Source organism: Microtus ochrogaster, linkage group LG3, assembly GCF_000317375.1.
Source record: "Microtus ochrogaster isolate Prairie Vole_2 linkage group LG3, MicOch1.0, whole genome shotgun sequence".
Lineage (NCBI taxonomy): Eukaryota > Metazoa > Chordata > Mammalia > Rodentia > Cricetidae > Microtus > Microtus ochrogaster.
Genome location: NC_022029.1, coordinates 5,557,564 through 5,582,423, shown reverse-complemented (window position 1 = coordinate 5,582,423; position 24,860 = coordinate 5,557,564). Strand labels below are relative to the sequence as shown.

Sequence of the window (24,860 nt, the reverse complement as noted above, 5' to 3'; positions counted from 1 at the left end):
GAGCTGCTTGGATTTTAGATATTAATGTAGATGAGATGACAGCCACTCCTTCGTAAGAAATTCAAATTTAGTAACACTGATGAATTTTAATTTTCTACAATAACCAGTAAAGAGGCCAACTTTACAATAATACAGGATATCCAAGATTAATTAGATAAATCCACTCAGCATGTTTTTTATTTACTAAGACAAGCGTTATTCTGTGTTTTTAGGCATCTAGTGTAGACACACTGAAAAACACTCATCTCCAGATGCTTGCAATCCATATTGGGAGGAAGCAAATGAACAATTGTCAAAATTAATCAGTAAAGATCGAAGGTTACATGTAGAAAGGCAATTAGGACTATGAGAAAAATAGCTCAAAGGAAGGATATTTAAGTCTTTGTGTGTGGTTTTTAATGAATATGCATTTCAAATAACATGGCATTACCTGAACTTTAGTTCACACTGTATTGTTTGCTAGCTGTGTGATCTCAAGCTACATAAAAACTAGCTGGGTCCTTCAACAATGGCAGAATCACTCACTGTTCTAACAAGCTTGTTTCCCTCTATGAGCTTAGGTGTCATCTGTGAAAATGTTTAGGCTGCACACACTCACTGAAGTGCTGTGTAACAGGAAGTTGAAAGGACACGTGGAAAATAATTGGAACAAAGTTAGCCCTGTAAGATTTGTATAGTTAATAATTAAATGTGAGTTTATAAGCAGTTTTTCCCTTCTCTTTCTTCCTCTTCTTTGTCCTCCTCCTTCTTGTTTTGATAAAAAAAAATCACTAAATCAAAGTCTTCCCCCCTTGCCTCTTCTCTCCTCTCCTACCCTCCCCTCCCCTCCCCTCCCCTCCCCTCCTTTCCTCTCCTCTCCTTTCCTCTTCTCTCCTTTCTCTCTGTCTTTCTATTTCATCCTGAGGATCAATTCTAGAAACTCATTCATGCTTGTGGGTTGGTGCTCACCAAGTGGCACCTTCCCAGGCTAGTAAACTCTTCCACAGAAAATTTTCATTCACACACACACACACACACACACACACAAACAAAAACAAAACAGATAAACTCATCTTTGTAAGACTCTTTAATTCTGTTTAGGAGTATCTTTAAGCTATGTTAAAACATTGGTGTTTTCCAATATTAGCCTCATTGTAAAATGAGTTCCAGGGACTAAAGCATCTTTTATTAACACTGCAGAAATCTAGAAATAATATTACCTAGATGGGTCTCTTTTCAATGCTGTACAAGTCCATGTCTAACAGAACACAACAATAAATATAATTAGAATCTTAATCTGGTTAGTAATATTTCTTTTCCTTTTTTTTGGGGGGGGGGGATTTTTTGAGACAGGGTTTCTCTGTAGCTTTTGGTTCCTGTCCTGGAACTAGCTCTTGTAGACCAGGCTGGCCTTGAACTCACAGAGATCCACCTGCCTCTGCCTCCCGAGTGCTGGGATTAAAGGCGTGCGCCACCATCACCCTGCAGTAATATTTCTTGAAATGGTTTCTACCTTAAAGGAATTTTTAAAAAACAAGAATAATTTAGGAAAAGAATTTATTGAAATAAAGCTCATTCACTGAAATATTTTTAGCTGAACTGTAAAGAATATAATGACTAGAATAAAGGAAAAGTAGCTACATTAATGAAAACTGACTTCTTAAATTTAAATATTAATTATGTATTTGTATGGGGCTTAACCTCTTTGGGGACAGTCTAGCAAATTTGAAAGATTTAAGCAGCAAATGTGACTTTAAAACACGGTCGTTATAAGAATTTTTCTACTTACGTAAGCACTGTGGAACCTCACCACTCCAGGTACCATTGCCTACGCAGGTCAGAACTGCAGGGAAGGACAGCTCATAGCCTGCAGAACAGATGTAGCTAATACTGAAGCCCCAGTCGAAATTTGTTCCTTCCAGCCTTCCATTAGAGATCTGGGGAGGAGCTGAGCAGGTAACAGCTGCAATTACATTAAAAGTAATTAGACACAGCTGTTGAAATACCCTCAGTGTGAAATAAATAAATAAATATCATTAAGAGCTGCATATGTGCTATTTAACCTTTTGGAGGACAATACGGTGTGGCATGCTTTATCCTCCTATTAGTCTTCCTGAAAGATCTCGAAAATGAAACCGTGGAGGAGGATGCTTGCTTTTGGCAGCATAATGGCTCCCAGTTCTTTTACAAAATAGCAAGCTTTCTGAAAATGAAGGGAGAGGTCACCCGACCTTCTGTCTGGTATACCACAACTGATGGCAGTCCTGTGTCTTATATAAAATTATTTCCCTAGGACCTTGTGAGGCTGATGAGCTGGATGGCAAGGCTAGATTTCAATTCAGTGTGTTAACTGGGGGATTTAGAAGCAGTTTTACAGCATTTGTTTTCAAATACAGACAAGCTGTGTGTCTGACTACAGTATTCAGTATTCATTCTGAAAACATGCACATTCCTATTTAAAAGCCTATTATCATATTTGTAAATATATAATTAATTTCAAATTATAATTTGCTTAACTTGTGTTACCCTTGGGGAAGAGTCATGTTGGAAACTGTCAGACATGAGAGAAAAAAAAGAGGTAACATATTTCTAAGCACAAAAATGAGAAAGCTCTGTTATGATGGTTAACAACAGGGATAAACAAAATTGTGAGTTTTCTAAAATTTTAATTTTTATTATACATGTAAATGAGCTAGAAAATAACTTTTGAAGTAAACACATCTATGGATCACTATAATAAACTGCATATAGATTAAATAGATTAATATGATATGTAGGCAATAAAATTAAACTATCTGGAATTTTACTCAGAAAATGTAAAATATTAAAAAAATCATTGGAATTATTATATTTGTGAAAATATGTTATGTATATATTAAGGGATCAACTCTTATACATAAGGGATGAATGAATAGGGAACATCAATTATTAAAAGTAAAGCTATCAGAAAACTAGCCATTATCTGACATAATTAAAGTTTTCTTTAATGTAAGTATTAAAATACCATTATTCACATTAGCTTCACCAAATTAACATTTTCTTTTACCATCTGGAAAAGGTGGTTTCAAATCTCTCTACAGATTAAAGTTACAAACTTGTTCAAGTTACATCCTTTTACAAAAATCCACCCACTGGTATAAGCATCAGTAGTTAACATATACCAATCCTGTGCTTTGTTCTCTTGCTGAGCTACAGTTCATTGTCACTACTCACAATAAAATATAAGTTTAATAAAAAAAATACTACTTTAAAACATTTGCATGTTACACTAGGACTTTAAAATAAAATACCCCACACTTTGGTATCAGAAAAAAAAAATGGAGTAGGGGCTGGAGAGATGGCTCAGAGGTTAAGAGCATTGCCTGCTCTTCCAAAGGTTCTGAGTTCAATTCCCAGCAACCATGTGGTGGCTCACAACCATCTGTAATGGGGTCTGGTGCCCTCTTCTGGCCTGCAGGCATACACACAGACAGAATATTGTATACATAATAAATAAATAAAAATATTTTAAAAAATGGAGTAGAATAAGTATATACTTAAATATATATGAACTTTGCTATTAAAAAGAGAACTATGTAATGATTATTTGCAATGTTGACAGAAGTATTTTCATACCTCTACACGTTGGCATAAGTCCACTCCACGTGCCATTGGTTGTACACATCCTGACGCTGGAACCATTTAGCTCCATGGTATAACCTGGCTGGCACATGTAAGAAACGTTTTGCCCAACCACAAAATCATCTCCATATCTCAGTCCGTTGGCTGGGATGCCTGGGTCTCCACAGCTGATGACTATTAGTGCCAAATGAGAAGGGGGCAGAGGGTTAGCACGGCCTGTAGTTGACATCAAGTAGTAATCATAAGATTTGCTTAACATATATGCAGGGAAAAGAGCTACCATACTTGTTTTTAGCCATAAAACCTAAACATATTTAAAGAACATATTGGCGGGTCTTAATTGTCTTCAGGAATCATCATTACAGATGCTGGGCAGGTTGTCCAGACATGTCACTTACACCTCAACAAGAATCTTGGTTAAGATGCCATTGCGTTATAGGAAACGGCTTCAGGAAGCACTTTCCAACTTGCACTGTGTGATCATGCAGAAACTACATTAAGAAACTGGAAAGTGGGACAGGCAAGGTGGCCCAGCAGGTGAAAGTCTTCGTCATCAAGCCTGGTGACCTGAATTCTGCTTACAGCACCCACATGTTGGAAGAAGAGAGCTGATTCCTCCACATTGTTCCTAATGTACACACCCGGTACTGAATGTTTTTGCATCCCCAGGTATGCATACATGGATACATTACATAAAAATCTGCTTTAATTTTTTTAAAAATTGCTCAATTAAAAACAGATTTTAAAAACATCTGATAACAGTTTTCCTCTTTGTGGTGTGGCCTCATATCAAACAGCTCGTTATCAACCTAGGCTACCTTTAAGAATTTGCAGTCTCTATTATAGAATGAATGTGCCAAGGGTATTATGAAAATGGTCTTGCGTATCCAAGGTTTTTGATTCATTTTATTTTTTATACAATGCATCCAGACCACAGATTCTTCTCGCTGCATTCCTCCCAGCTCCCCCAAACCCCCATCTACTGCAGACTGCTTCCCCTGTTTCGTCTTTAGAAACAGCAGGCATTCAAGGGATGACATCCAAACAAGAGAACACAAGGCCCTGGACGATAAAAGCCCTCCTACTGAGGCTGGAGAAGGCCACCCAATAGGAAGAAAATAATCCCAAGAGTGGGAAAGGAGTCAGAAATTTGCCAGTTCCCACTGTTAAGAGTCCCACAAAGACACCAAACTAACAGCCTTAACGTATACCTAGGGGACTCGCTAGTGTTGAAGTCTAGGAGAGAGTCATTGCTTTACTGTATCATGAACTTTATTAATATGCTATTTAGACTTTCCTCATTTGCACTGACTTTCAGAAGGAAAATGGAGACTACTGTAGTGAGGACGTGGACCTCATCAACCAATTCTTATACTGGCATTACAATAGACATGGACACAGGAAACCCAGATAGAGCGAGGGACATAAGGTTGTGACGATCTCAATGACCAGACCACTGCCTAGGTTATGGGTCAAAGATAATAGCCCTCACCTGGGAGGTGGTGACACAGGCCTTTAATCCCAGCACTCAGGAGGCAGAGGCAGGTGGATCTTTGTAAATTTGAGGCCAACCAAGTCTACAAGAGCTAGTTCAGGGACAGGCTCCAAAACTACAGACAAACCCTGTCTTGAAAAAACAAAACAAAGTAAAACAAACAAAGAAAGAAGGCCAATAGTTCTCAGCTCATACCAATTAACCCATGGGCTTCAGTTACAAAAGACAAAAATAACCAGATCAGAAACTCTGATGGCCATCAACAAGGACTGAACTCTACTACAGAATCTTTATTCAACATAGGCCTTATATTGATTGCAGTGAGGTCTTGGTCTAGTTGTCTGAATAGAAAATGAATGTAAAATATTAAGTCATTTAAACTGTTACCAAAGACTTTCAGAAATACATGGAACAGCTGAGAAGTAGAGATAACACAAGACACAATTCAGGAAAAAGCAAACAAACAAAATACTGATTTTTAAAGCTTCCAAATTTACCACCATATAAAAATGCCTAAACACTTTAAATTTTTTATTGTGTTTCTTTAGGTTATTTTATGGTTTCATCAAGATTTTTAGGGAGAAGGATATTAAAAGAAATATCCCCTAAGTCTTGTTTTCTGGACAGGTTCTTTTGCAGACTGAATTAGAATTTCGGCTAGATGGAGCAACCATGGGGTTACAAGGCCACATGAGCTGTGATGCAACCACCAGTCAAGAAGACAGCGCGTTTGCTTCGCTGGTACTGAGCAGGGGCTGAGCACACAATGGCAGTAGCATTAATGAACATCTGACAATGGAAACGTCAGAAGAGGTTGTCTGGTGACTTCCTAATGAAGCAAAGGCCAAGAGAAGAGTCAGTTTCCAATAGCAACAGGCTTTGTAAATAGCATCTGCTTGGCAAGTTAATTCATTCTCTGCCAGCTTGTTTGCAGCTACCAAAGGAGACTTTGGCCTTTGTGGGCAAAACCATAGATCAGTTTATGGCTTTACCCTAAAATTGGAGACATCAATAGGCCATGATAAATGTTGTGGGTTTTCTCTTGAAAATCTTCAAAAACAACCCAAATCTTTAAATATCCACATGCAACAGGACTGATATTTCTATGTTCTTATATTCTCAGAGATTAGTAGAACGTGTACATCTCCATGAGAGATTAAATATTTGCTTCTGGGATAAATATGCTAATGAATTTGTGAAAGAGTAATTGAATTGTCAGTTTAAACAGAAATCCAACAAAGTCCCATTGGTTTAAACTTTTCAATTTGTTTTGTGGAATTAGTCTTACTCCTTTATAAGTAGTTAATGTCATTTGGTACTATTTATAATAAATCTAAAATACATGATCTCTACACCACAAATAAGGTATAATTGTAGTAGTTTAGTCAATGTTTGCCACTAAAAATTCATTTACAGATTAACATCTTTTGTAAACATATAAGTATATACTTTAAAATAAAATAAGACATGTTCCATAGGTAAAATGTAACTCATTCTAATGGATTTTATAATGAATATTGTGCATGTTTCACCCACAGGCTCTAGTGGTTTATTTTAATATTTTATATCCTCTTATTCAGATATACATTCAGTCTATTTTATATAACCAAACTAGCTTTTGAGCTATTCTTTGCTCATTATTACAGACAGTACACTAAAGAGCATGTCTGTTGAGATATCAAATACATAAATACTTTGCCAATACAGGAAAATAACACTACTGTAGCAACAAAATGATATTAAGGAGAGGGTAGCGAAAACATCAGTCTGATAATGGTTATAAACTTCTATAATCTCCCAATTAGAACGCCAGTTTTCTTTTGAAATCTCAGCAACAGAGGCTTGTTCAACCATTGGCACTCTTAATGTTTTAGTATAGATACTTCCTGACTAGGGTGGTAGTTTTGTTCCTTGTTATCTCTAGTAATTACATGCTTTCTTCCAAAGCAAGCCTCACTTTGTAGTGTGACCACCAAAACTATCTTCCCAGAAAGTGAAACAGTCCAAGGTCAAGAACAATATTACTCAGACATAGCACCTTCTCCTGTGTAGGAATTACATCAAATCTTGATATCCATTCACTCAGTCTCATTTTTAATTATTATTCATTACCTAGTTCTCTCTTTTGAGATCAGCCCTGTATTTAGAACTATCTCCTAAAAAATGAAAAAAAATCTGAAAGGTTTCATTATTCTGGGTAGGTGCCAAGGAGCCAGTAAAAGCCTAATTATCATGCTGAATGTTGGGAATTAAAAGCCTTAGAATTCTTATGACTCAACTTTATCTATTAAATGTACTGTCTTTGTCTCAATTGAATAAGACTTGCCAGATGCAAAACACTGAGCATTGGTCATTTTGATAGTAGAAATTTTAGTTCATAAAAAAGAGGAAAAAAAAGACAGCAAGAATAAGAAAAAAAATCTTATAAGCAAACCAGTAAATGATTAAAGGCATGCACCACCACCTTCTGGATTTGCTTCTTTTTTTTTTTTTTTTAACCTGAAACCTAACACAAACTCTTTTTTTCCAAAGCCCATGTATACAGTATGCACTATGGGCTCCAGGAACTAGTTATACACACATATGGTATACTTAAGAAGGTACAGAGACATTAATAACTTCCATTTAACATAAGTATTTTTTTTGTTCATTTTTGAGAATTCAATTTCCCCCCCCCTTTCTATCCTTATAAATCTCCTGCATCTCCTTGTTCTCTTTGAGATACACTATTTTTACAAGAATATGTGTTTTCTTTTAACATGGATGTGTTTTCACATGCCTAAGTGTATATGTAACTACATTTATGTTCCTTGGTATGACGTACTCAGTCTGTACCATTTTAATTTTTTGTATATATTGCAGTTTTATTCTTAGAAGCTCATGTTTAATAACTATTCATAAAGTTTATTAAATTATATAAAATATGACTGATTTTCTCTTTCCTCATCCAGCCAACATAGTACCTTGGTGAAACTACCAGTTTTTGCGATCACTAAATCATAAACGTACATAATCTTTTAATCTCAAAGAGGTAACATTTAGCTGAAACCTGAAGACAACTTTATATGTTTTCTCTTGAATGAAACTTTTGGAATGTTAAGAAAAGATTTACTTGTACAGTTGGGCAAACTTCCAGACCATGTTCCGTTGGCAGTACACTGTCTTACAGAGGGTCCAGAAAGGATGTAGCCTTCTGCGCAGGAATAGATGACAGAACTGGAAAACGTTGTCCCATCAATTCGAAAGACTTTCCCATTTGCTGTTGTTCCTGGGTTGCCACATTGCACAGCTGTAAAACAAAAGTTTAGGAGCATGTTCAAAAGTAATCAAAAGGAAATCCTTTCACAAGCAGTTAAGGACTAGTATTTCCTTAAAATTATCCAAGGAAATAATAACGTTCTTCAAACTTTGCAGAGAAATATCTTCCTATATAGTTTAAATTCAAGATCATTTTATGCTAATTTTATTGTCTTACTTACTAGCTTTCCAATGAAATAAGTTTTAAAAATTGATGACTCAGAGGCTAAGAGCATTGGCTGCTCTTCCAGAGGGCCCAGTTTCAATTCCAAGTACTCACACGACAGCTCGTAGCTGTCTGCAACTCCTATTCCAAAGGATCTGATTCCTGTGCACAGACATACTTGCAGGCAAAACACCAATGTATATAAAATAAAAATAAATAAATTATTTTTAAAAAACTGTTAGTAGAGTTAGTCGTTTTAGTACAACTCTTGCAAAGAAAATTAACCATTTAAAGAGGGTGGCCTTCATATACCATGAAGTCTTTCTTTTGCCTTAAAACCAGTTCATAAAAGTTTAGACAATTAATAACAAGAATAGTATGCAATAGATTCATTATATTTGCATTTTGTGAGAGCAGCTGTTTTATATATTTATTAATTTATTTACTTATTTACAAAATATAAATATTGTACACATCTGTGCACATTTTGCATGAATATATAACATTTCCATTGCTATAGTCCTTTCTTTAGGCAATTGAGCACATAAAAAGAACAAAGTAAATAGAAAAGAAAGTGAATCATGTTTTCAATAAAGAATCACAAATTTGCATTGTCTTAAAGACTAATAAGCGAATGAAAAAAACATACTGTAACACCTAGGTATACTACTCCTCATCATAGGCCAAGAAACTTAACACCCTACCACCTGATACTTGTTCAGCCGTGTTGATTGCTCCTTTACTCACAATATGAGCAGACACTAGGTCCCAACCAGTTTCCCCTCCCTCTACTCTTTCAAGCTCTCCCACACACATCCCCTCTGCAATTCTACTGCTCCTCCATCTTCCTTCAGAAAAGAGCAGGCCTTCAAGGGACATCAACTCTAAACACACATAACATGTTACAGTATAATTAGGAACAAACACGCATACCAAAGCTAGATAAAGCAACCCAATATGACGGAAAAAGGCATACTGGTTTTAAATGAATGACCAAACATGTTTCGATATAATTATTATCATTCATAATTCTCTGTCAGAACAGTGTCAATAAGATACTGCTTTAAGATGAGGATCTAAAATTATAGTAATATTACTATACTAATATAGTAATGTAATAATATAGTAATAGTACCCAGGTGATTTTGAATACAGATTTAATTGGAATGTCATACTGGTCAGTCTTTCATTGTTGTGAAAATGTACCCAGCTTAAAGGGTATAGGATTTGTTTTGGCTCACAGGGTCAGAAGTTGTAGCATATAGCCAGATGACCCCACCATAGAAGGCTGTGACAAATGAGAGCATCGTGACAGTGGGTAGAGCTGGCAGAGCAAAGAGTCTCACTTTGAAGTGACAAGGAAGGAGAGAGGAAGACTGGAAACCATATTCACCCTTCAAAAACATGCACCTAGCCACCTAGTTCTTAAAACAAAGCCCATCTTCCATAATCATACCACCTCCCAATATTCTTCTAAAATTGTAATTTGTTGGTGGTTTTAATGATACCATTATGGGGGCCAGAGCCTTCCTGATCTAATTCAGTCACTGGAAATGTCCTCATGCGCACAATCAGATATATATTTTATTAATTCTTTAGTTCAATATAGTTTATAATCAGACAGCATTACGAGTAGCACTCTTAGGAGAGCTAACTCCAATTTGAGATTACCTTTGCACTCTGGCTGTCTCCCAGTCCAGCTGCCATTGGATAAACAAGTTCTTTCTTCTGAACCATAAAGGATATATCCAGAATCGCAAGCAAAGCGTACAGTACTTTTAGTTCTGAAGTCACTTTCCTGTCTAGAGCCATGACCAGGAGTGCCTGGGTCCCCACATGTACCAGTAGTATCACCTGCATGCAGAAAATGGAAATTAATTTATTATGATATGCATTTATTAAATTCACAAATTTGGCCAATTGATAGACATTACTTTTGTGAGTGCTGTTTTCACATAACTTAACTGCATAGAAATGTATTTCACGTGAGTCACACGAAGAGAAAACACAAATAAAAAAATGATACCTGAGTATCAAGTTATTTTTCTTATTGGAGATTTGTAGATCAAATTTTAAAAGATTATGGATATTTCTTTAATGTTTTTAGAATCTAGCTAGTAATGGAACTTATGGGGAATTTATAAATGACGAAACTATGGATTCAACAATTCATTCATAAAAGTTAAACATTTTTTTTTTTTTTTGATTTTCGAGACAGGGTTTCGTAGCTTTTTTGGTTCCTGTCCTGGAACTAGCTCTTGTAGACCAGGCTGGCCTCGAACTCACAGAGATCTGCCTGCCTCTGCCTCCCGAGTGCTGGGATTAAAGGCGTGCGCCACCACCGCCAGGCCTCATTCATAAAAATTAAACACAGAATTCTTTCTCTGAATCACCTAATTATTGCTGCGTTTTCAGTTGTTATTCTGGAACTACAGTATGCTAGATTCGAGTAAACCTCGTAACAGAATTATTTCTATTCATTGAAAATGGTCCCTTTTTAAATTTCCTCTTCCAATGACTGTCAGCAACAAGATAGCAACCAACTGCATTTTTTCATGTGTGAAAACGCAGGAAGTAAATCTCTGAATAATCCTGAGGTAGAAGCTTGGTATTAACTTTGCAACAGAGTGTCCCTCATCGTTCTCATCACTAGGACCTTGTGCTTTGCTTTAAAGGTTACTGTTTTCTCACTTGTTGGGACCAATTGGAGTCCTGGCCTTTAGCTGCTCTTCCTGCTAGAGCCTTTTAATTGGAGTTACTAAAAGCTGTGCCTTGCCTAGAGGATCAGAGGATGGGATTTTCACCTGTTGGCCATTGACTGCTGGGTATTTAAGCCTCCATGGCACTATTAAAGAAGGGCTTTGTACCAGTGATTAGACGTCCGTGTGTCTGTCTGTCTCTGTGTGTGTTTATGTATTTCAACCTCCAGCCTCTTGCCCGAAGCTCGCAAACTGAATTGTAGCGCATAGAGCACAGACGGGGGCGGATACACTTTCTGACATGTTCTGACATGTTCTCTGTAGAAACTTTCCTCACAATTTCTCTTTTACATGTGACGTTATGCTAATCACTACACACATTTTCAGGACATTATTCACTGTTTAGACATATGCAATAGTTTATTCTTCAATTTGGTTTTAGGCTTTTAATATACTACATACATAGGGAGGGGGATGTTTATATGTACAGTTGGTCTTCTGGGAATTTATTTATTATCAGTAACTTAAAATAAGACCATTTTTCATGGAAGGCACTTATAAAATTACACTGATTGGTAGGTTAGATTCGAAGTGCCAAAAAATCACTGTGCAGAGAAATGCCAGTGTTTAGAAGATGTGAGTGCAATTATTTCACCTTTTCACTTATAAAGGGAAAGCAGTGCAAAACTAATAATAATAACTTGCATGTCCGATCTCTATAAAGTAAAAATTATAGAAAAAGGTAAATATGTAAATTTTGAGAAGTCTAGAAAAATAGCATCATATATAGTTAGTGGATGAACATAAATAGTATCAATGAGAGATCTATTCGATATCTAAAGTTTATAAATTTCTAAAGAAAACAAATAGGATATAAATCATAGTAAAATCCATTAAATACTCTGTCTACTGGTTATTAATAAAATAGCAGTTTCATATACATTAATTTAAATATAACTTCAATAGCTATAAGTAGTTAATATAGATGATATCCATAATAAATAACATTAGTATTAATAAATTGCTTTCCTAAGATTTATTAAGTTATTTCAATTAAAAGTGTTTAGGAATTTTTAAAAAATTTTCCATTAAGTAATCATTGTTTAGGAAGTAAGATAATTGAATTCTGATAAAAATTAATCATATAAATTTTTCTTCTAGGCAAAACAAATGATTTGTACTAAAATAAAATGTCTACTTTATCATAGCAAGTTGAACAACCTTTATGAATCCATAGAGAAACATGTTCTAATACTACATAATTGTTTTCATGGGGTACAGCACAATCCAAAATATATACGTGGAATTTATTATCTAGAGCAGAGGTTCTCAACCTGTAGGTTGTGACCCTTTGGGATCAATGAACCCTCTCATGGGTTCACATATCAGATATCTTGCATATCAGATATTTAAATTGTGTATCCTAACAGTTGCAAAATTATATTTATGAAGTAGCAATGAAAATAGTTTTATGGTTGGGGTCACCACAATGTGAGGAACAGTTACAGGGCCACAGCATTAGGAAGGCTGAGGACCACTACTCTGCAGACTCAGCCATCCTTTGCCGGTCAATTTCCAGTACTTTACAAGTATCCTAAAGAATGAGTTCAGCTTTCACTCAAAATTTTTCTGAGAAACGCTGGAGTCCTTAGAGAACACTCTCTGGATTAGTAATCATAAAATAATTTATGACGCACACCACTCTATTTCCCAGCGGTACCTGAACAATGAGGCTGAGAGCCACTCCAATGTCCATTTAACTGGCAAGTCCGGGAAGCCTGGCCTAGAAGAGAGCGCTTTCCTGTGCAGGAATAGTGAACGGTTGACCCAAAAGTATACTTCTCTCCAGACAGGACTGCATTAGGGGGAATGCCAGGGTGTCCACAATCAATCACTACAATACATAATTATTGAATATAAAATTTTTTTATATCTCCTATCGAACCACCCAAATCACCTTGTTTACAAAATAAAAGTAAAATTTCTATTCAAACATATTAAAGCCATTTCCATTCAGCAGTCTGAAGATCACATATGACCAACATAAGGAATGACTATAGATGAATACAAAATCAGAAATATAGTTAAAACATTCTGATATTTTATTTATTTATTTTAAAATTTTCAGTTCTCAACTGTAAACTTTCTAGATGGCAGCATTATATTGCAATGTCAAAAGATTAGTGATAACTTTCAGATGGACATATCTCAAGATCTCAAAGACTCTAGAAAACATACACAAGAGCAATAATATCATAGGATATTATAGAAAACTATATATTTTAGTAAAAATTGATATTATAAAAAACAATTAGACAAAGAATCTGCAAAATATGTAGATGTGTAATTTTGATGGACATATCTCAAGATCTCAAAGACTCTAGAAAACATACACAAGAGCAATAATATCATAGGATATTATAGAAAACTATATATTTTAGTAAAAATTGATATTATAAAAAACAATTAGACAAAGAATCTGCAAAATATGTAGATGTGTAATTTTGAAACTATTTAATTCAGTCAATATAATTTCTTCAGGTGTATAGTTTTGAATACAGGTTGGCAATAACTGTCAATATTATTTACATGACAGTGTTTCATAGGAACAATTCCTATTATCTACTTACTGATGCATTCTGGCAAAGGTTTGTCCCATTGTCCATTTGGCTGACATATCAAAACTGAAGAGCCAAACAGAAAGTATCCTGGGTTACAGTCATAGAAAACCACAGTGCCATAGGTGAAATTCCCATGCTCTATTTTGCTTTCTCTTTTGGAATTGGCTGGAATCCCAGGATCAGAACAGTTGACCACTAAATAAGTGAAAAAATAAAAAAGTTAGCTTGAGAATAATATAATTATAACTAGATGCAACTCTGTTGAAATTTTTAAAAACTTAGTTTCTGATGTAAATTCAATTAAATAAACCACATATTCCAGAAATTTAGTTAATCCATGAACCACTGAAATAATTGTCTGAAATTTGTGTAGGTAGAAGCGTAGGAAAAATTTCAACAATTTTAAGGATCATAGTAATTCATAAGAATTATGGTAAATGTGGACTAAAGAACATCCCACCTAAGCTATTTTTAAGAATACCAAAGAGAAAGTGGTGGTATATTATTATTTTTCACAAAATGAACTTTATCATATTTCATTTACAAAAGAATTTACTAAAGAAGACTCTTTTAATCTGTTACTATCTGGTAAGCAACAAAAAGAACTTATGCAAATACCATGGGAATCTAGGGCATTTTGCAAAAGTACGAAGTCCATAAATTTGAAAAGCACATTTCAGTGCTCTTGAAAAGAAAAGGAATTTAAAATGATCTTGAGTACTGTATGTATGCCCTTAGAAATAGCTGCAGCTTAATAATATTAAGCAGAAAGAAAGTCTTGTAATTCTAGACATAGAACTGAGGACAGGGAGAAATGTCATGGGGGTCCATTTCCATGTAAAGAACTACAGGGAACTAATAACTGCGATAAGAGGGAGCAGTCTTTCTTGGGACGAACCTTAAATTGGTTAAGCAATATAAAGTGATACAGTAATAAGCCAGATACACAAGCATCTAGATCAGCTTCTGCAGGGTGTAGTTACTTATTTGTGCATAAGGAATAGATCCCTACACATTGGGACTGAAGGGAGGATGTAGAAGGGGCTATGGAAGGCTCTGAAGTAAGGAAAGTAAAGGGCAGAAATAATGTAATTATTATTTTAAAAGAATTATAAGTAAATAGATGAAAATAAAATTGAAAAATTTAACAATTAAAAACATGAAATGAGAGGACACCAATATTCAAGCCTTTTGTTTTATTAGTTAATAATCCGCTACTGTTCTGCCTGAGCTGTTCAGATTTATCACCTAATACAGATAGTGCTGCATGCCCCTAGAAGGAATGTGGTGATCTGGTTACCTTTGCACAGAGGTGGGGGATGGCTCCACTGCCTGTTGGCCTGGCACTGTGCCTTTGTTGGCCCTTGCATGATATACCCAACATTGCAAGAGAATGTTACCACATCATTAAAGTTGAACCCGTTTCCACTTGTTCTTCCGTAAATTGGACTACCCGGGTGACCACAGCTGACAGCTAAATCATTGGGGAGAGGAGAGGAGAAAAACAGTAAAGCATATCAATTATCACATGACGATTATCTTTCTTAGATTCACAGTAAAAAAAAATCACTTACTATATGGATACACACAAAGTATTTTTTACTAATAAAGATATAGAGAATCAGTAAAATATATTGAGGTAAACAAACTATAAGATTATAATATTGTGTGTGTTTTTAGAGACTGCTGTGTGTGTGTGTGTGTGTGTGTGTGAGAGAGAGAGAGAGAGAGAGAGAGAGAGAGAGAGAGAGAGAGAGAGAGAGATTCATGTGCATGTATTTGCACATGTGTGTGCAGGTATATGAATAGAAGCTGGACAAGGGTGTTGGGTGGTCTCCTCTGTTACTCTGCCATTTTCTTATCTCTGCAGCTCAAACCTTCTGACAAGGCTGGTAGGCTGTGAGTCCCAGCAATCCTTCGGTTTCCCATAACTCAAGCCAGACTATACCTTACTATCTACATGGGAGCAGGAACCAGAGCTCAGTTCTTTATGGTTGTCTAGCAAGCGTGGATTTTTTGTTTTGTTTTGTTTTGTTTAGTTTTTTTTTTTGTTGTTGTTGTTTTTGAGACGGGGTTTCTCTAAGCGTTTTTAACCATGAAACATCTTTTAATCCACTTAGTTATGAAGGTTTTAGTAAAGCCTTACATATGTTTAATATATCCCATGCTTGCTTCTGTTCTATATAGCTGTTTGATGTTGTTTCTCTTTTTTGTATATCCTGAAATCATACTGAAATACAAAAAACAATTGTACATAATAACATGCGTTTTCACCCCTAGATGCTTGCAGTAAGGATCAACTGACAAAGTGTAACTTTAATAGTTAATTTTAAGGGATGCAATACTTGTATTCATTTTTCAATGTAATTTTGAAATTGTTATTTTGATATTATATAGAAAATATTATTAAAAGTTAATAGACAAAAGTGTTGGAGTCTTAACAAGACAAGATAATGTAGACAACAGGAACCAGTACATGGTGCTTATCTAGAAGTGTCAATCATGTTTTGAAATAAACAATGCTACCATTCTTCAAGTCAATCAGTCTTACTGGATAGTATTTGATAATTTAACACCTTTACTCTGAAATTATGTGCTCAGTAAAATTATTTGGATCCTTTTTATGTTATGGTTCTTTCATTAATTTTATGAGGTGTTGTATTTTCCCAAACCCTGCTCTTCTAGGAAGTGTTTTCCTGTGTCAGCTCAGTCTGTTAATCAGACCAGCCCCAGGAATGAGGCTTCATAATTGGGTACAGAAAAAAAAAAAAACTATAGCTGTTTTTAGTACTTTCTAAATGACCCAGGGGCAATTACTCTTCAGCTACATTGTTAATGTCAACCTACTCGCTTGGAAATTTGACTGCATCTTATTCTTGCTTAAAATTATCAATAAAAAAAGTTTCTCCCCTCAGGGCCTCTTCTCATTTATAGTCCTAATCGTTTAAAAACAAAGGCAGTGGCATTATTTGGTCATGCTTGAATTTAGATGAAAAATGAAAAAAATAATCTAGGGCAAACACAAGACAAATATTGCTCTATTTAAGTTATCTAGCTGTGGTGGTGGTGATGTGTCTATATGTAGGATGAGTTTAAATGTTTATTATTCCTTTCTTAACCAAAACCTCAAAACTCAAACACATTTCCTATGAAACACCTGTTATTTTTTAAAAAAAATGAGAATAATATAATTTATAAATATTACTTAAATTAGTAATTGATTAAATAAGTCTTTTGTTTAACTCATATTAATCATATGTTTTCTTTAAAGCTTGCAAAACTATTGTCCGTAGCCTATGATGCTGCAAGTGAAAGATGCTGATGTCTATACTGCCACTTACTAGACAATATTCTTAAAATATTAATGTAATTAATTGAAAATGGCAGTTATTAGGAGAAATTTAAAAATATATGGACAAGTAGGTAAAGGTAAAATGGATCGCAATATCACACATGTACATCTGGGCATTAATGATAATAAGAAAAGGTAATGCGATTATCCTTACTAAGCTATAATTTTAATTTTTGTGCAGCATTTAAAATAAATACGAAAAACTTCAAAGACAGAAATAATATGGAGAAGAAAATGTGGTTTCTGGAGTCAAGCTCATCTCCAGCAACCTGCTTTGGAAGGAGCGGTGCTGGGGATTGGTCTGTTTTCCTTGGCAGATACAGAATTCACGGGGGAGGAGGGCGCAGGTGGTCGTGAGAGAGAAATGCTGAAAAAGGAACACTTGAAGCAAACAATCACTCCATGCTGTGCCTCATAGAAGCCGTCTGACTTAAGCCCTCACCTGCTAGAGATGAGACTTCAGAAAAGTCCTGCTCTACGTGGGATCCTTTACACACACACACACACACACACACACACACGCGCACGCGCACACGCACACACACACACACACACACACACACACTCTGAATTCTGCTCAGTATTAAGGCATTTCCAGATTAAATGGTACAGCACTAGCCCAAGAGTTTAAGTATCAGTTGAGGACCCATGACACAATGATAAAGAAGAACACTTTGATCTTATTCGCGGTGCTTCAGCCCAGGTAGCCTCAAAGCTACTTCTGCCCAATCTCCTTCAGTGCACTGCTCTCTACTTCCTGATTTAGAGTAACTCATTCCCTTTGCACATGAGTGAGCCATGCCCAGACTGCCTCCCCTTTCTTCCTCTGTCTTAAAGTTCTTGTGCTTTGTCATCAATAATAAAAAAAATGAATGATATCGTCACAGTCAAATTCATATTTCATGTATAGGAAGAGACTCCTGATAATTCCCAAGCACACCTGTAACTATTTAAGGAATTAACATAAAATCTAAAACAAATCAAAATCCTTTTATTTATTTATTTTATATTTTATATGTAGGGTGTTTTATATTTACATTTGCCTGTGTACCACATGCATGCAATGGCCACAAAAGAGAGAGAGCCTGAATCTGGAGTTTCTGGTTGTGAAGTACTATATTTGTGCTGAAAATCAAACCTTGGTTCTCTAAAAGAGAAACCAATGCTATTAACCACTGCACTATCTTTCTAACATCCTTATATCTTTAATGCACAGTTTCATACATAAATCCATTAAAACGTTTATTGAAATGCTGAGTGTGTTCATTCAAATCTAATTTTTAAATGTCCAATAAAATATGTAGTCAGTTTTATATTTGTAGTAAAATATTTTAAATATAGCTATAAAAACTTTCTAATATTGATCGAACTATTTTCATCACTTATCACAACATATTATTCCAACTTCACATATATACTATTGATATATTTGAGAATATGATGGTTTCTGAAGCTAAAGGGAACCATAATGATAAACACTTTCAAATGTTTATTAAATGTAGTTCTGAAAGAGCAAATTACTTGACTTAAGGGATGTAATTAGCAATGGATCTGACATCGGTACAATGCCTCTGCCTATGATGTCTGATGCTTTTCCTCCACTAATTACAATTCATCGGTATTCTATTTGATGAGCGAGCTCTAGCACCCTAATTACTAAACACATTTACCAGAAGTATTTACACTAGAAAAAGCTTTGTAGTCTCACATCACGAGAGTGTTGACATTGTTACAGTGGTGTCAACAACTTGAAAACCTTATGGTAAAAACGTGCTGAGAGTATGCCATACTCACACAAATGTTTCTTGTAAATATTTTCAACAAACGCTGAGGTTCTGAACTTAAATTATGTCTTCATGAAAAATATAAGGAATGTACAATTTAATATTATCCTTATATATAGTTTTATATGATCCTGAGAGATTTTTGCATAGCAGTGAACCTGAACACAGTATAAAATTTAATTTCCAAGGCCGTCTAAATACTGTAAAAAATTATCTTGTTTAGTGAAGACGATTCATTGACTATTTCAGAATACAGGAGGTCTCTACTTTCTTTTGCCATGCTTACTTACGCACACAGGATGGGAGCTGACCAGACCAATTGTGATCCTGCTGACATATCCTCACTGACGAGCCAATCAAACGAAAGCCAGGATTACACTGATACACAACCGTGTCTCTGTATCCATAATTTTCTCCAATGACTTGACCATTCACTATGAGTTCTGGAATTCCACAGTGACCCGCTGAAATTTGTCAAATAATGTTTTAATAATGTAACTGAGGATTTTATTTATTATTTATATCCATAATTAGATTCACTAAATATTTAATAATTCATACAGAATTAAAGAACATAAAGGTAACTAGGACACATTCTGAAAACATCAAAAATTTAGAAATATAAACAATTGCCTAGTGGAGTGGTCTAAAAGAAGTTTCAAGACATTTTCATATACTGAAGTGGATATATGACAAGCAAAATATTGATGAATAAAGAAGAAAACAGTGTTTAGGAAAAAAAAAATGTTAGTATAACTCTCCCAGTGTGTCTCTGAGGAAGTGGGGTTTTGACACAACATCTTCACATCCAATCAAGTGAGTATAATCCAAGCCTGGATTATGTGTTTTATTTAGAATGTAAAATGCTATATTATTAACACTTTTTACATTCTTTTTCTTTTCTTTCTTTTTCTTTTTTCTTTTTGGTTTTTCGAGGCAGGGTTTCTCTGTAGCTTTGGTGCCTGTCCCGGAACTAGCTCTTGTAGACCAGGCTGGCCTTGAACTCCCAGAGATCCGCCTTCCTCTGCCTCCAGAGTGCTGGGATTAAAGGAGTGCACCTACATTCTTTTTCTTTGAGAAGAGGAAAATAAAAAGGATGGATCCAACCTCCAGGCTGAGCCACTACTGCTGGCTAGTGAGATTCTGCATTTTAGAGGAGGATCTACTACTGGAACTTTTCTAAAGCTGGACTATCCGTAACTGCTTTCTGAACATTTATAATACCCACAGATAAGTATAGCCATTGCCTCTCATCAAATAAGCTTCTTCTTGAAGCAGATAAAGATCAGTACTGTAAGACAAAACACATCAAAATCCAGAGAAGAGCTGACTATGGGTGCAGAGCCACAGTGATACATCAACAACCCTACCTTTACAATCAAGACTCAGGGAAATTGAAGAAGAGGCAGAATGATTGTAAGAGATAAAGAATTTGGAAATTTGCTATGAGATTATGTTCTGTATCTGAAGGGAGGCTACACCTATGAAATCTCAAGAAAATGGCTGCCTCAACATGACCTTAAAGTGATACCATCATATCGCATGCTGTCATGAATAAGGGAAACCTCACAAGGACCCAACCCTAGATGAAGACCTATAACTAATTAACAACTGCCAAGAGAAGAAGTATTAGTCTTCTTTAGGGATGAGTCTTATAAATGAATATCCAATGCCATGTTGCTAGCCATAAAAAATATCTACATACTATCAATATTAAATAGACCCAGAAAATTATATTTATATCCATCTAGATGTTTATGTAACAATAATAACTTAAGTAAGAGGCCCTAGATTTGAGAAAGAGTGGGAGAATAGCATGTATGCCATAGGACTTGTTACCAAAGTGAGAGAAAAATTTGTAGTATTTTAATTAAAAATAAAATTAAAAATCAAGAATATAGAACCATACAAAATAGACAGAGGAAAATAAGCTAATTTCCGAAAATAGAAAACAGAAATATATACTACTGAGTAATATAATCATTAGATAAAATCACTTTGAAAATATCAGCAAAATTGTTGAGTATAAATTGACCATGCTTTAGAATGAATTGGCTGCTGATAAGCCAGTTTCTATGTTCAGGCATTTTCAGTAATTAGTTGCGACTCTTTTCTTTTCATCATGGAATTCGTGTATCCCGGTAACAGCATGAGATTATTGTTAGAAACATTATCTGTTTGACTTTAAGAGTTATCTGTTTTCTCTCGTGAGACATTGTTAGCACTAAACCTTTTCTGATGTTTTGCAACCTTCCTAAATGAATCAAAGTGGCCACCTCATTTCAGGGACTAGGTTCAGTTTTCTGTTGTGTGTGCTGGTTGTGTGTGGAGGGAAGGTAGAGTTAAAAACCCGTACCTAGACATCTGGTTTCTGATCCGCTCCACAGACCTGAGGAAAGACATTCCCTCACGGCAGAGCCCACCAGCATGAATCCCAAATCACACGTGAAGATGGCTGTGGAGCCATAGGAAGTTTGCGTTCCAATCTTATTTCCGTTCGGAGGTGTTGGTAATTCTCCACAGGAGATGACTTCAAATCAGTAAGTAAACACACATGAGGTATGGTTAAAATGCACTTGCCAATAAATAACATGCTGCTTATATTTTAAGTTAACTTTGAAATGATTCTCTTAAATATGAAAATGACATTTTCAAATCAAATTTGAATGTGAAAGAAGAGAAAAATGATATGATATAGTCAATATTTATTGTTTATGATGAGAGAGAGTATAATTAATCTAAATCTCCCCTTAACTTTGAAGATTGAGCAGAGGTGTGTGAGGTAGAAGCTATTACAACATCTAGAAATCTATTTTATTGTTATTATTTCTTAACCTTATTATCTTATGCCATGGGGACAAGCAAAATCTATGCCAGCATAGAGATTTAGAAAGCAAACTGTAAACACACATGCTTAAAAGGAAATGTTATTTACAGATACTTATAAGCTAGATATAATATAGCTAACTATCTGTAATATTAAATTTATTAAAAATCATATTCTTATTTGTCCAATTATTTATATATGAAATATCAATGTCTGTACTGTGTTTTATGAAATAGATTTGTTTTGGATTCAGGTTAAAAACGATTTAATCTAATGTGTCTTCTGGTACAAAATAACAAACAGGCAAAGGAAGTTGGGTAGTATTTCAACTGTCTCTCTTGCTTATGTATCAGACCCTGACTACTTAAAAATAGATATATACAAATGAACTGATAATTCTCAGTTTGATTAAATAGCACTTTAGATTTATGTAAGTCTGAATCTAGATGGTATATCAAATATATCAGGACATCATCTCAACAACTTTACAAAACAGGGTTAATAGTTTACTTATTCAAGAAATTGAGAATCAGAAAGAATAGACATCATATAGCACTGCTACTGAAATCAGATGGTTTTAGGTGACCTGAACTAGACATCATTTCTGTATTTACAGACTCTTTGGGTTGTTTGAAATGGTTAATTCATCATGTAATTTCATTTTTAAAAGAATAAATTCAATACATATAAACACCTTAAAGCACTTCCCATCGAGTGTTCAGTACACTATGACTATGAATATAATATAGCTGCTGTGATGAGATTTTTTTCAGTAATAGCTCTCCAGTTATTTTTTTTAAGATTTTTTTTATTGAGAAAAAAAATTTCCGCCTCCTCCCACCCTCCCCCCACTCCTCTCCCCCTCCCTCTCGAGTCTGAAGAGCAGTCAGGGTTCCCTGCCCTGTGGAAAGTCCAAAGTCCTCCCCCCTCCATCCTCACCAGTTATTTTATTCAATATATTTAGTAAACATAATGAGTAAACCTTAATGTGTAATAAGAATGATTTTAATAATTATAAATGTGGACTGCGCTTACATTTCCTGGCTGCCCATACCCAAATACTCAGCCTTCTGCTACCTCTGCTTGGATTTCCTGCCTGGCTATATTCTGCCCTGCCATAGGCCAAAGGAGTGTCTTTATTAACCAATGGTTGTAAAACATATTTGCTGCATACAGAGAGGAATTCCACATTAATTAATGACATTGTTTACTAGTTTTGATGATTTACACCTGCCGTTCGGGTACTCTGAAGGCTCATTTGACCCCAGGATTCTGAAGGTAGTCTGGGCAACATGTCTCAAAGGAGCACTCATACAGCAGAAAGAATCAGTCGTTCTAATGATTGTGTTGGCTATATTTTGAAAAAGAAATAATTCAAGAAATTCACTCCCCAAAAAGAACTTCGAAAACAAGCAGGGCATACTTTGGCAGTACGGTCTTTCAGTTCTCCAACTCCAAGTACCATTAGGAAGGCATTCAATAGAAGCAGGACCAAGTCCATGATAACCAGGGTCACAGCTGAAAACCACCTTGGTTTTGTATTCATAATGTGATCCATTCACAATTCTCCATCTTCCATGCTCCAAGGTAAAGGAATTGATGCTTGGACAAGTAACAACTGCACAGATGGAAGAATACAGATGCTAAAAAAGCAAAATATCCACCTCATGACATCTTACGAATACCTAAAGTGTATTAAATCCTTTGCATTGCCATTGCTTTAGTTCATTCTCTATTGCTCTCCACAAAATAATAATTGTTCATTTTTTCACACTAATCATTAATTACTTCTATTTCCCCAGGAACTCTTGGAGGTTAGTTTATTGAAAATAAACTCAGAACTTCATTTACTGAAGTAGAACATTACTAAAATAAACATATTTTTTAAAAGCTCTCTATATAGTTTACTAACAAATGTCATTTTATAAAGTAAATAAAAATTGATTACCTAAAACAAAAATACCTCATTTGATATTTATACATATTTTGGAATTTCTAAACATGAGTAAAATGTCTGTTTCCTGTCCTTCAGTCTTTTATAGTAGGAAAAAGATTACTAACTAATCTTTATTTTAGGACATTTCAGGGATTTGCTTTTAAAAGTCAACAGTACACAGAGTTTCAAGTCATAGCATACAAACTACATACTTTTGACACATTTCTATAACTATACATACCAACACAGCGAGGGGTCTTGTTATGATTACTCCATGTTCCATCCGACTGGCAGGTGGCTGTGGTGAGTTCCTTGGATGAGAGTCTGTATCCATCATTGCAAAAGTAGGTAACTCGGGTTCCAACCAAATAGTCTGTTGTCAGTATTCCCCCATTTGGTGGGGCTTTGGGGATCCCACAGGAAATTGCTAGAATAAACACACACATACACAATTATGGCAGAAGGAAACGCAATACGACTTCATGAAATCTTTAACTGTCAAACATGGGGAATTAAGGTCAGGTGGTGCTGGTACACGCCTTTGATCCCAGCACTTTGGAAGCAGAGGCGGGTGGATCTCTACAAGAAGTAGTTCCAGGACAGTCTCCAAAGCTACAGAAAAAACCCTGTCTCGAAAAAGAAAAAAAAAAAGAGATTCACAAAAGATCTTTTCTGAACTGTATTTTTATATAATTTATGTGAAACTGATCATAAGAATTTAGTTGGTGGCTCTGTATACCATTCTACGTTTGTGTCTTGGTCTCTCAGCTTTTCTTCATCTATTTTGGCTTTAGTGTTCATAAAGCCTATATGGGAATACAAGTCAGGTAAATCTATGGTGTGGTTAGTGCTTAGTGCACAGCATTGACTTAGACTGCCTAATTTGATAGTGCTAATCGATAAGTATTAAACATTATGTTGGGAGACCAGAAATTCTCATTTCTATGTTGTCTAGAAATAAAACAAAAGATTAATATTCTTGTTTCTGTAGATTTTGCTCGTTGACCTAGATTTTCCATGTCCAGCTGGTCCTCAGTTTGTGTTTTCTTCCTTGCCTTCATTTCAGTTTTTAATTCTTGAACT

At 35.3% G+C, this 24,860-nt stretch overlaps 1 protein-coding gene across 2 annotated transcripts in view; it reads right to left on the bottom strand.

Moving 5' to 3' along the window:
• The window catches only part of Csmd3 (CUB and Sushi multiple domains 3), a 952,990-nt gene that overhangs the window by 29,968 nt on the left and 898,162 nt on the right, over nucleotides 1–24,860 (bottom strand). For both annotated transcript variants that reach the window (XM_026785886.1, XM_026785885.1), the window contains 11 exons: nucleotides 24,019–24,204; nucleotides 23,265–23,459; nucleotides 21,371–21,544; nucleotides 19,305–19,478; nucleotides 15,179–15,352; nucleotides 13,888–14,073; nucleotides 12,978–13,151; nucleotides 10,230–10,412; nucleotides 8,208–8,384; nucleotides 3,595–3,774; nucleotides 1,769–1,942 (listed from right to left, as the gene is read on the bottom strand). In XM_026785886.1, coding sequence (XP_026641687.1) covers nucleotides 1,769–1,942; nucleotides 3,595–3,774; nucleotides 8,208–8,384; nucleotides 10,230–10,412; nucleotides 12,978–13,151; nucleotides 13,888–14,073; nucleotides 15,179–15,352; nucleotides 19,305–19,478; nucleotides 21,371–21,544; nucleotides 23,265–23,459; nucleotides 24,019–24,204 — 1,977 coding nt within the window. The remainder of the gene's footprint in view (nucleotides 1–1,768; nucleotides 1,943–3,594; nucleotides 3,775–8,207; nucleotides 8,385–10,229; nucleotides 10,413–12,977; nucleotides 13,152–13,887; nucleotides 14,074–15,178; nucleotides 15,353–19,304; nucleotides 19,479–21,370; nucleotides 21,545–23,264; nucleotides 23,460–24,018; nucleotides 24,205–24,860) is intronic.